This window comes from Podarcis bocagei, assembly GCF_964188305.1.
Source record: "Podarcis bocagei genome assembly, chromosome: 11".
NCBI classification, from domain to species: domain Eukaryota; kingdom Metazoa; phylum Chordata; class Lepidosauria; order Squamata; family Lacertidae; genus Podarcis; species Podarcis bocagei.
Genome location: NC_138136.1, coordinates 50,599,044 through 50,612,328, shown reverse-complemented (window position 1 = coordinate 50,612,328; position 13,285 = coordinate 50,599,044). Strand labels below are relative to the sequence as shown.

Sequence of the window (13,285 nt, the reverse complement as noted above, 5' to 3'; positions counted from 1 at the left end):
AACATCTGGAGGGGCGTGTTTGCCTATGCCTGGTATAGGCCAGTCTTTCTCAGCCTTGGTCTGGCTAGCTAGGGATGATGGGAGTTGTAGTCCCACAACATCTGGGGACCTGAGGGTGAGAAAGGCTGGTATACATAGTGCATGTGTGTTTACATCTTTAATGTTGATATAAATCCTCTGTACATTTACTGTAGGGACGCGGGTGGTGCTGTGGATAAAACCTCAGCGCCTAGGACTTGCCGATCGCATGGTCGGCGGTTCGAATCCCTGCGGCGGGTTGTGCTCCCGTCGTTCGGTCCCAGCGCCTGCCAACCTAGCAGTTCGAAAGCACCCCTGGGTGCAAGTAGATAAATAGGGACCGCTTACCAGCGGGAAGGTAAACGGCGTTCCATGTGCTGCGCTGGCTTGCCAGATGCAGCTTGTCAGGCTGGCCACGTGACCCGGAAGTGTCTGTGGACAGCACTGGCTCCCGGTCTATAGAGTGAGATGAGCGCACAACCCTAGAGTCTGTCAAGACTGGCCCGTATGGGCAGGGGTACCTTTACCTTTACCTTACATTTACTGTGGTGGTGTAAGCCCTATTGAACTTGCTGGGATTTGCTTCTTGGTAAATATCCATAGGATTCACAATGGCAGATTGTGGTTTATTGTCTTAATTTGGTCCAGAAGGCACCTTAAATGTCCCACGCCTGCCACCAACACCCACCAACTGTCAAATATTCATTTAGCCAATAGTTTAATCCAGAAGATGGAAAGAGTGGGTGGTGGAAGGCACAACTGAGAAAACGATCGCCACTTTTGCTGAGTGGAAGTTTACTTTAATTAAACATTGTTTTTATTAGATCAAATAATGCTTGCAATTTTTTTTTTAAAAAAAATTAATGACATCGCTTTTGCAAAATTCAGCTTCCAGGCTGCTGATTTCTGGTTATTGGAGTCTTCTTTCTTGATGTAAACTTGGGTCCTTGTGTGTAATCTGCTTTGTGCCTCGATAGTTTGATTTTGATAACTTGAATTCCTTTGAGGTGGGGGCTCACAATATGACCTTGAGAGTTTGGCCTCAAATCAGGAATAGCTGGCAATTGTTCCAATGGGTAAATGACATAAACAGCAAGGGAGCCTGGTGGGTGGACTCACAGCATGTTTTACAGTCACTAAATAATATATTGCACCACCTCTGTGCCTTAAAAAAAAAAAGTTGATGCTGCAGTTATTCCCAGGTCAGTCAATAAAACACAAGCAAGGACCCCACCCCACTGCCTGCATTCCCGCTTACGGAGATGTGGAGGAACTTGCATGTTTTCTATAACTGCACTTCCTTTCCCTTGAGAAAACCCAGTGCTTCTGAAATTTTGCGATTGCACTTCTGTTACCTGGCAGTTTCACCCTCCCCAGCTCCCTCTCATATCCATAGTACAGTATGTTAAGAGCAAAGCTGATTATCAAATGCTAATCACGTTTTCGGGAGACTTTTAAAGTACATATTGGTTCTCTTAAGTTCATTTGATAAGCAGCCCAGCTAAGACGGTGTTCACGTTATGTGGAATGGTTGCGTTGGGACGTATGGCAGGGAAGGTTGTCGTTTTGCATATTCACCGTAGGTTCTATCCTTTCCGTCAGCCCTGGGAAACCATTTCAGAAGAGCTTAATGCAAGCAGCGATTCCTTAAGCCTGTCCTTGCCACCCCCACCTTCATCGCCCATCTCTCGGACCAGTCCCCAGGAGCTGTCCGATGAACTGAACAGAAGACTTCAGATCACTCCAGATTCAAATGGGGAACAACTCTCTTCTATGATTGTAAGTAACCTCAATGTGTACGCTGCTATCTTATGTATGCTGCCGTCCATTCTGACTGCTGAAATTCTTGCAAATGCTAGAAATGTTTTGCACTCGGAGATAATCAGTTTTCCAAAGAGCTGCTGCCTTCTACACAAGAGCACACAAATATGTGCGCTCTTCTTTAATTAAAATCAGACCGCTTTACAATACAGCAGGGTTGCACTATTCTGAATATTTACTGGGGTGCAAGTCCCATTGAATCAGTAAATGTTCAGCTGCAATCTTAGCATGCAAACTGAATATGGAAGCAAATCCTGCTGGATCTAATGGACTTCTGAGAAAACATATTTAGAATTGGATTATCGCAGTTGTCTTTTATTTATGTGTAACTTTCAGTATTTTTTTCTGATAAATTACTACAGGTATAGCCTGGACTTTGTTGGGTCAAGTATTCAGTGGATATAAGTTGATAATTTTTGATTGGGAGCAATGTCCCAACATGTTAGGAGTTTAGCATCTGTTCCCATAACTCAGCAATTGCATTTAATGGTCAGTGATGAATATTGGCAGGGCGACAGTATCAGTGACTCAGGATAAGGGTACTGCTAGGTTATCTATTTATTTAAAGGAAGCAATTTCAAATATTGCATATCATAGTTTAATGGGACACCTTATCACCTTGCCTTTCATTGTTCAGGAGATAAGAAAGCTAAATATAGGAAGGTTTCATTTATGAATAACTTTGAAATATTCACCAGATATGCTTATTGGGTTCAGATACAAAGAAAAACTTGGATTACTTTAATAATTAAGTCCTGTTGAAATGACCATTTCCGTACATGATTCTGTTAAGGGGCTGTTACAATATCAGAAGCAGTTAGCTGAAAGCACTTTCTCTATATGAATATAACCGTTTCTGATATTGTATGTAGGTGAAATACTGTTGAGTTTGCATAATACATTTCTTGCATGATCACTGTGGCTGTTGCAAGGTGTGAATCATTTACAAGCTGTTCTCCTAATCAAGTCAATTCTGTGTCCCATCAAATGGGGACACCTGGATATGTGATAAGCCTATCGTGCATTTTTCTGTTCCCGCTGATCATTGAGATCTGGTTCTCACATGAACCTAATAATCCTGTAAAAGTGGCCTAATCATTTTTGAGCAACAGACAACCCGGCTGAAAGAACCCCAGCCATAATAACATTCGCATGTAAGAAACCTTCTCCAAAATGTACTGACAGATGTCCACCACAGGAGTCTTGGTATGGCGATGTAACTCTACAGTTACACATGCATTGCAGAAGGTCTTTCCAATACCCCTTAGACTTTTCAGGGAGCATCCTAGCATTGCTAGTCCCATCAATATGCAAGCTTGGAACACCCTAAAGCACATTAAGAGGGGGCCATCCTTTCTTCCTCCCCACCCATCCTGTCTTCTGCTACGACAGGGAACAAGAGAAGAGGAGAACTATATGTGGCAGGAGCTGCTGCACTGAAACTCTCCAACTCTGCAAACAATATTGAAGCAGGCTGCCTTTGATAGGGAAAGCTGGCTTGGGGAATCGAGGCATCTAGAGTGTTTCAGGCGGTGCCGATTCCTCGGCCAAGGGTTCTTGGCATCCGTCTGCCCTGGGAGACGATGGAGGAGCCAAGGGTGGGGAACCTTTATCGGCCCAAGGGTTGCATTTTCTTCTGGGCAGCCTTCCAGGGCTACATGCCGGTGGAAGGTGGGAACCAAAAGCAAAAAGACATAAAGGGCAATACAGAGCTTAGACTTCTAGCTCTCTATACATTGGGTGGCATTCCAGCCGTGGCAAAAACCAGAGATTTCTACTCCTGCACCTTTCCATCCAGAGATGCAAGAGGTGTTATCACAATGCAAGTGCAGATTCTAGCAGGGAAAGGCACTCAAGGAGGACACAGAACAGGGCTGGTTGAAAGTCACAAGGGCTGGATGGAGAGGTTGCATTTGCCCCCCTGGCCCTGGGGTTCCCCAGCCCTGCTCAGGTTTCTAGGATTTAGCCACAGCTCTCCAAGGCAGCCCTTCGAACCCCCACCATTCCTTGTGATTTGGAGTTCTGTTCCCCAAGGCACACCAGAGGTCTAAATACCAGGCCAGATGCCTAGACACTAGTTACAGTGGGAGCTTTCCAAGACATTAGGGTGTTAAAGTACTTCATGTCCATTGGTAATCTTCACACCGCCCTGAAAGGTACATGGATATTACTCCATTTTACTTTCTGATAGAGGCAGATGAAGATAAATAAAGCCTTCTCTTTAGAAGAGTCACTCGCCCAAGTTTTTCCATATTTCCCCTCATCTTCTTCACTCACCGCATTTTTGTTGAAGAGCATCCAGAACAGATATCCCAACAAATGCTCTAGTTATCTTCCAGCCTCCCATTAGTCTCTCCCAACGCTATATTAATGTTGATGGAATATTTTTCAGCTATACTTGATATGCAGAAAAGTCAGCTTTCTTGAAGTTGGTCGGCAGAAGGGGGATTTCATTTCTGGTGATGGAGCTGCAGAGGGTGGAAGAAAGGAGAATACAATATCAAAAAGTGAATCTAATTGATTTTGAGTCGAGGGGAAAATGCCAGTGTACATTTAATAATTCAGTGTGTCCTTTTTCCTTCAGCAGAGAGATCCTTCTGCAAGGTTAAGATCTTGCAGTGTGACTGATGCAGTTGCTGAACAATCCCATTTATCACTGGTAAGCAGGATTTTCATAATGGTTTTTTTCTACCTCTTTTTTCTAATGCAGTTTTGTATTTTTGATCTGTGTGGGTCTGTGGCACCTTCTCTTGTGGAAATCATTTCAGCTGTGACCCCAGTTATATATTGACTGCTACAAGCTTTCTTAAACCCTCTTAAGAAGGGCAGGAACCCTAGATCCTGGAGAAGGGAGTGTTCTTAGTGCAGGTTGGAGAAGATGGGATGTAACTGCATGGTGTTGGTCATGATACTTCTTGACCAGATGATCTGAACCAATTTTCAGGCATCCTGGGATTTAGCATGGATATTTCTCAAGAATGGGTATGAGGAGGCATAGAACAGGCCACACAGCTCTATGGCTGTGGTACACATAATCTGTGGCGGGATGGGTGCCCTCATGTGCTAGGTATGTGAAGATACATTGAAGATGCATATGAAAGGGAGGCCACATAAATAAAACTTGGAAACACCGGATTAGTAATTTACAGGTCTACCCCTAACCATGCTTGCTCAGAAAATCACATAATTTAATGGGGTTTCCTTTCTAGTAAGTGTGTTTAGGATTGCAATCTAAGGCTTGAAGTCCTTTCTATGCTTACCTTGGGAGTAAGCCCTCTTGAATGCACTGGGATTTACTTCTGAGTAAATGTAACTAGGATTGTGCATTGGGTTTGTTTCTTTAAGTACATTCTATGGAGACCTAATGTTTATATATTAATCAGGCATCATAATGTTATAATCCATGTCATTAAGTGGGGTAATTTATGTATACATTGAAATTGCATGAGGGGAAGACAGGGAAAGGTGCCAAAATTTCCTGGAAAATTGTTTTTCGTTTGCTTTGCTTTGCATACTAACTGTTTTTCAGTTTTCCTGTTTCTGTTTAACCTCCTTTCCTTTCCAAGTAGTATTTTTTTCAGCTATAATCCAGAGAACTCTATAACTTCTACTCAACATAAACATGCCTAGGATTATGTTGCATGTCCATGTCGGGCATACCCAAAACAGCTCTCCGAAATAATAATGAAAATAACTAATCATAACACCACAGGAGAACTTTTTCCAGTTTCTCTTCGTGTCAGAAAGAGCTGGTCTGCATGAGAATACATTTGAGATAACTTTAACACTAGATCGTTCTATGTAGCAGAATGCATGGACAAGAATGAATTCTCATAGTGAATTCTTTTTCTTTCAAATGTCAATTAAACTGAACAGTGTCCCAATGGAAGAAAACAGAAATTTTAAAAATGTGGTCAAACCCCTCTGGAAAACCTTGCTTCTTTTCTTCTCTTAGTGATTAAGCTCTCTTCTCTTCTTCCCCTGCCCACTGCAACACCATTTGCAGACACTTGCCTTTTCCTTTCCTGGTGGGGCGGTATAATTAACTGAAGACCCATTTCTTCATTTTCAGCTTGAATTAAGCCTTTGCTCTCACTGATGCGGGGGACGGGACCTTTATTTAATCTTGAGGTGTCTCAGATTCTTGGCTTAGATCATTTCTTTGTGTTCCTACCTGTAGAAAAGGAATAGATTTAATTGTCCTACACTAGAGCAGTGTTCAACACATTGCCTTACTTGCTGCTTCAAGTACCCAAGTGCTTTGGGTGCAAGCGTACACATAGTTATGCTTGTGTGGCAAACCAATAGTATAATATTGTTCTGGAGCTGCGGTCGAATTATGAAGTCATCTCTAGGTGGAAATGAAAACAGAAGTATTTTGGATCCAAGTCCTGGTTGTTTCAGGCCAACACCTCATATCTGCTGTTAATAAGTGACCGCCATTTTCCTTTCATTATCAGGGACTGATAGCTTCTTTCCTCACCTTTAAAGTTGATACAGTATTTTAAAATGGGCTTTTGTTTCTTCTGGAAGACATGCACATCATCTGTGACCTCCATTCCCGACCACCCCTTAATTGTAACAATTGTTATTTAACAGCCGAGCGTCCCATCTAGGAGAGTTCGTTCTTCAACTGTCACTGGAGGTGAAGAGTCAACGGTAATCATGCCTTTATCAAGCCAAATATATCCCCTTCCTATAAGCCCAGACTCTGTCCTGTTCTTTTCTCTTCTCCTGGCTTCTCTCCAGAATGTTAGCTTTTTAGGTCTTTTGTGGGCTATTCATTTTTTCCCCCATCTGTGCATGTAACTCTTTGGCTTCAGGGTGTACAGATGTCAACTTTCCTTGTTGTGCCTCTTTTGTGAGGTAGATCACCTTTCCCCAGCACTCATGGCTTAAATTGTGGGTGAACAGAAAACAGACTTCTTCTCCCCAGTCCTTCAGTTTCTTATGCCGCCCATCTGACTGGGGTTCTCCCAGCCACTCCCCCAACAGAATATTAAAAACACAGTAAAACATCAAACATTAAAAACTTCCCTAAAAAGGGCTGCCTTCAGATGTCTTCTAAAAGTCAGATAGTTGTTAATAAAGTTGTTCCTTGACATCTGATGGGAGGGCGTTCCACAGGGTGGGTGCAGCTACCAAGAAGGCCCTCTGCCTAGTTCCCTGTAAGCTCACTTCTCTCAGTGAGTGAATATCACACACACACACACACACACACACACACACAGACACCCCTTACCTTTCAGCTACATAGACACCATACAGTAAAATTATAATATAATTTTAATATAAACAACTGATACAGTTCAAATTATAAAGCCCCACATCCAAAAGAACCCACAATATGATAGGCACCATTTTTCCTACCCTTCCTGTACATAATTTTGGACCTGGCATTTGAAGTTTATTCCGATGTATTTTTATTTCTTGAAAGGCTGCTTCCCAGCTTCTTCTCGTACCAAAAGAGGAGGAGGAGGAGTAAGGAGAAATGTGTGTAGGTGCAGGAATTTTTAAGAACTAGGAGCAGAGCATTTATCTCCGTGATCCCCAAGTGACTGGAAAATTCCAGGGGGTGGGCAGGGAGGATATAAGCCCAACCAGTAAGCAGAAAGCATGAATGGCCACAACCAATTCCACCTACATACACGCTAAAGGTAAAAAGGAGCAGGTGGCACTGTGGTCAAAACCACCGAGCCTCTTGGGCTTGCCGATTGGAAAGTCGGCGGTTCGAATCCCCATGACAGGGTGAGCTCCCATTACTCTGTCCCAGCTCCTGCCAACCTAGCAGTTTGAAAGCACGCCAGTGCAAGTAGATAAATAGGTATCGCTGCGGCGGGAAGGTAAACGGCATTTCCATGTGCTCTGGCACTCGTCACAGTTTTCCGTTACGCCAGAAGCGGTTTAGTCCTGCTGGCCACATGACCTGGAGAAATGCCAGCTCCCTCGGCCTGAAAGCGGAGAGGAGCGTTGCACCCCATAGTCGAATTCGACTGGACTTAACCGTCCAGGGGTCCTTTAGCTTTTTACATACACTCTGTATGGGGCTTAACAGCAGACTGGTTCCAGGTTTGAAGAGACTCACAGCATGAGGTCCTCAAAGCAATTTCATTTCTGCATGAATGGACAGGCTTATGTAGGAGGAGGAAAAGGGAGCAGAGGTACTCCTACAGTGAAATAGCATTAATTCAGGGTATTGTGGGCCATTATAACAGCAGCTGTCCAGCACTTACCAGAGTGCCAAAAAGGGGGGAGGTACAGCAATGCCATCATCAGTGGCTGCCCAAGAATCCATCTGAATGTTCTAACTTGATCCTCACAACTTTCATGTCTCTTCTTGGGGCATTCTGTTTTTCAACTTGGCTACAAGTACTCTGGGCATTTTAAGCATAGTGGTTTTAATTAATACCCTTAGCATTGGCAGTGGTACTAATCTGAAAACAATACAAAAATCTATAAAGGACAGCAGAAGTCGACGGAGGTTCTAGTTGTTCATTTTTGGGAGAAAGCTTTGTGTTGCAACAGCACGTTAAAGATTATACCGGGCGGTCTAGAGTATTGGCGCTCATTCTTCAGTCCGTTGCCATTTCTTCACCGACTATTTCAGGTGGGGGGGCTTACATTAATATAGATCAGCTTGAAACAGAGAGGAAGGGGTAATGGCAAAAATGCATGAGAAGTGTTTTCTTGCAAATTAAAGCACAGCTTTATTTATTTTAATCTTTGCGGCCCATAAGTTTAAAAATTGATATAGCCCAGAAAGGAAATCTAGTTACAGTCATACCTCGGGTTGTGAACGTGATCCGTGCAGGAGGCACGTTCGCAACCTGCAGCACTGTGTTTGCGCACGCGCGTGACGTGATTCGGTGCTTTTGCACATGCGTGTGATGTCATTTTGCACTCCTGCGCATGCGCAAGTGCCAAAACCCGGAAATAACCCATTCCAGTACTTCCGGGTTCAGTGTGGTCCGCAACCCAAAAACGCGCAACGCGCAGAGTTTGTAACCCGAGGTATGACTGTACTTGAATAGCAAGAGATAACTTTTTATTCCTAGGCAATTGCATTATTCCCTGTCTCTGTTGACATTCATATTGAGACCTTACTAGCTTTTCACATGGGCCACTTAAGCACTGCTAGCGGAAAAAAGAAATGCATCGCACATCCCAGATTTCAAAAAATAATAATTGCTTGCGCTAATTTGCATTTTTTTGATGCACATATAGAAATAATTACTATAATTTATATATACCGTAAATTTCGCTCCATAACACGCAGATTTTTCCTCCTAGAAAGTAAGGGGAAATGTCTGTGCGTGTTATGGAGCGAATGCCTACACATGGCGGGGGAATCTGCTGCAGTCGTGAGCAGTCCGTGGCTCGCTTTGAAACAGCAAAGCGGGTGTAAGCGGCTCCTGTCAGCTAGCGGAGCCGGGGAGGAGGGAGAGAAGCAGAGCGGGAGTTGGCTGCTTTAAAACAACCCCTGCTCTCTGTCCCTGCCTGCAGTTTTTTGCTGTCCGATTTTGGATTAGGCACTGTAGGGTGTGTGTGTGTGTGTGTGTGTGTGTGTGTGTGTGTGTGTGCTTGAGCTATCATTCTCCTCCTCCTGCTTCCCCTTCACTCTCCCGACGTTAGAATCGACACTCTGTGTGTCTGTGTGTGCGTGAGGGCTGCTTCTCCCCTTGCTTCCCCTTCACTCTCCCGACGTTAGAATCGACACTCTGTGTGTCTGTGTGTGCGTGAGGGCTGCTTCTCCTCCTGCTTCCCCTTCACTCTCCCTCCGACGTTAGAATCCACACTCTGTGTGTCTGTGTGTGCGTGAGGGCTGCTTCTCCCCTTGCTTCCCCTTCACTCTCCCGACGTTAGAATCGACACTCTGTGTGTCTGTGTGTGCGTGAGGGCTGCTTCTCCTCCTGCTTCCCCTTCACTCTCCCTCCGACGTTAGAATCCACACTCTGTGTGTCTGTGTGTGCGTGAGGGCTGCTTCTCCCCTTGCTTCCCCTTCACTCTCCCCACGTTAGAATCCACACTCTGTGTGTCTGTGTGTGCGTGAGGGCTGCTTCTCCTCCTGCTTCCCCTTCACTCTCCCTCCGACGTTAGAATCCACACTCTGTGTGTCTGTGTGTGCGTCAGGGCTGCTTCTCCCCTTGCTTCCCCTTCACTCTCCCGACGTTAGAATCGACACTCTGTGTGTCTGTGTGTGCGTGAGGGCTGCTTCTCCCCTTGCTTCCCCTTCACTCTCCCGACGTTAGAATCGACACTCTGTGTGTCTGTGTGTGCGTGAGGGCTGCTTCTCCTCCTGCTTCCCCTTCACTCTCCCTCCGACGTTAGAATCCACACTCTGTGTGTCTGTGTGTGCGTGAGGGCTGCTTCTCCCCTTGCTTCCCCTTCACTCTCCCCACGTTAGAATCCACACTCTGTGTGTCTGTGTGTGCGTGAGGGCTGCTTCTCCTCCTGCTTCCCCTTCACTCTCCCTCCGACGTTAGAATCCACACTCTGTGTGTCTGTGTGTGCGTGAGGGCTGCTTCTCCCCTTGCTTCCCCTTCACTCTCCCCACGTTAGAATTGACACTCTGTGTGTCTGTGTGTGCGTGAGGGCTGCTTCTCCCCTTGCTTCCCCTTCACTCTCCCCACGTTAGAATCCACACTCTGTGTGTCTGTGTGTGCGTGAGGGCTGCTTCTCCTCCTGCTTCCCCTTCACTCTCCCTCCGACGTTAGAATCCACACTCTGTGTGTCTGTGTGTGCGTGAGGGCTGCTTCTCCCCTTGCTTCCCCTTCACTCTCCCCACGTTAGAATTGACACTCTGTGTGTCTGTGTGTGCGTGAGGGCTGCTTCTCCTCTTGCTTCCCCTTCACTCTCCCGACGTTAGAATCCACATCCAGTTCTCTCTCTCTCTCTCTCTCTCTGTGTGTGTGTGTGTGTGTGTTGACCTCACTGTGCTTGTTGGGGGAGAGTGTTGGTCACACTTTTTCTTGATTTGTCTCAGAGTGGTTACTATCGTGGTTTCCTTGCTGGGGAGGAGGGAGAGATGCAGAGCCTGCTTGTTCTAAAGGAGCAAAGCCGGAGAGGAGCCTCTCCTGCATTATTAGCAGCACCCTTCTCCACACCCCTCCCCACGTGTGCTCCTTGTCCCTTGAGTGCTTTTCCTTCCCTCCCCACTTAAAACGTGGTTACAAAGCACGGATCCACATGGATCCTCAGGATTTTTGCACTGGGTCACCCCAAATTCACCATCAGATCACATAGCATGTCCATGGCTACAGCCTGCACAAAAAACACACACGCACCCACTGTTTCATGGGGCCGCAATGGGGCAAAAACGTGGTTACAAAGCATGGACCCACATGGATCCTCAGGATTTTTGCATTGGGCTACCCCAAACTCACCGTCAGATCATGTCTGTGGCCACAGCATGAACCACAAAAATCATACATCCACTGTTTTGTTTAGAATATTTTTTTCTTGTTTTCCTCCTCTAAAAACTACGTGCGTGTTATGGTCAGGTGCGTGTTATAGAGCGAAAAATACGGTAAGTACAGTAATAAAGAGGAAGGCTGAGTGCCTGTTGAGTGTGCTGTCTGGGTGTTTTGTTTTGACGGGCAACTTCAAGACCCCTCTCCACCTTCTTAGGAGTCTTCATCTGAATCCAGACTAGAACTGGACAAACCCCTCAAAGAGAGGGCTGCCCAGAAGAAGGGGACTTCCCCATTGCGTAAGCAGAATATGCTCCGTTGGATACAGCCCACAATCTCCTAAATTATTTAGGGTTGCATCCAACCCACTTAGCAGCATAATTTTTTCACTGTCAGAATATTCCGCGCTAGTAGAAAGTTGTTCCACAAGAGAACGCATTAGCAGGTTGCTGGTAACTTTGATTGTGTGATGCATTGCACAATCCAGTTGCACAACAAGCCTCCGCTAGCAAAGCTGGTGTGTTGGATCCCCTGTTGCACAACGTTAAGACTTGCCCTTCCACTACCACAGGGGTCTGCAACCCGCGGCTCCGGAGCCGCATGTGGCTCTTTTACATCTTTGCTGCGGCTCCGGGGCGGATACTAGCGAGGGGAGGAGGCGCATTGTGCGCCCCGACACTCCTCACTGTGGCGGGCGCTGTACTGGCTGTGACGTCGCATGGGGGCGGTGCGTGCGTTAGTCACGCACCGTCCCGACGTCACCTTCCCGCCCGCTGTCAGATCGTGGCTCCGGAGATATATTTGTTTTAAATGTCGCAATGGTTTTGCGGCTCCCAGTTGTTGTTTTTTCTTCGGAAACGGGTCCAAGTGGCTCTTTTTGTCTTAAAGGTTGCAGACCCCTGCACTACCACAAGATCTCTTTGGAGACAGGCCCCATCCCTTTTTGCTCGTTTCCCCTCAACTTTAAATTAGTGGAGACATTTTTAGAGCAAAAGGATGTGCAGAAAAGGGAGAGTCTACCAAACTGTGATGCCAGCTGAGCATAAAGTATCTGTTAGCTCTTAAGAGGATTTCACACAAGACTGCTTGGTTTCTTTTATATATGTGTGTAGAGATATAGAGACTGCTGAGCAGCCCTTTCTGGTGTTTCCATTTTTTCCCCTCTCTAGTCATCATTAATTAATCATCATTCTCATAACATGCATTTTTAAAAAAGCACCACGTTTTTCAGAGCAGGAGTAACCGTACCGCTCACCTTCTTTAAACAAAACAAAATTCAAAACAATTTTCAAATCTGTACCCACAATTCCATCTGAAACTGTTCCGGAGAACATATAAATGTTCATCAGCATCCACGATCAATTCTTGCTTCAGCTTCCTGAATGCGTGGTTTTATTTTTACTTCCACAGAAAGATCGCAGACATTAATCCACGTAGGTTGTTACTGATGTATAGCAGTTTCTTCCCCAACTGTGACCATCTCTGAAATTCTCACTCCATTTACAGTAAACCAAAAAAACCACCTTGCCTTTGTAGCAAGGGGAGCTTTTTCACTGTTTCTAGCTGCCATGGAGACTTGGTTTAGTTCCTGGTGTTGTGGCCGGGGCTCTGATCCAGATCCCCCTGCTTACATTTGAGTAAGAAACCACTGCCACATATTAAACGTAATGTATAGTTTTACCTTCAGTGACTGTGTGTATACAGATACATTCCTTTGTGAATATAGGGGGAAAGTTCATAAACAGTGAAACCTACATTGTTTGTACTCTAGCCTGATTTGGCATACCTGGTTTTGCTGTCTTGTGTTGCCTCTATTGTATTGCAACCAGGGGATCTCACATTCTACGTTCATTAGTTATGAGGAACACCTTGACAAATGGGGGGAGTTTCCTATGAAACCTCAGAGGCCAAAGTAGGGCTCAGCAGTAGTTAGCAGGTGATTAGTAGGTGGCTTGCAGTGTCAATATTTCTGCCTGAGTGTGCAAGCAGCAGAACAGATGCCTGCAAGAAGCCTTGGCCTTAAGAAGGAACATAGA

At 45.4% G+C, this 13,285-nt stretch overlaps 1 protein-coding gene across 5 annotated transcripts in view; it reads left to right on the top strand.

Moving 5' to 3' along the window:
- The window catches only part of NEDD4L (NEDD4 like E3 ubiquitin protein ligase), a 129,877-nt gene that overhangs the window by 73,873 nt on the left and 42,719 nt on the right, over positions 1-13,285 (top strand). For 3 of the 5 annotated variants that reach the window (XM_081212675.1, XM_081212673.1, XM_081212674.1), the window contains exons 7-8: positions 1,621-1,797; positions 4,424-4,498. In XM_081212675.1, coding sequence (XP_081068801.1) covers positions 1,621-1,797; positions 4,424-4,498 — 252 coding nt within the window. Of the gene's footprint in view, positions 1-1,620; positions 1,798-4,423; positions 4,499-6,438; positions 6,499-13,285 lie in introns of all 5 variants that reach the window. The other 2 variants (XM_081212671.1, XM_081212672.1) reach the window with 1 other exon arrangement.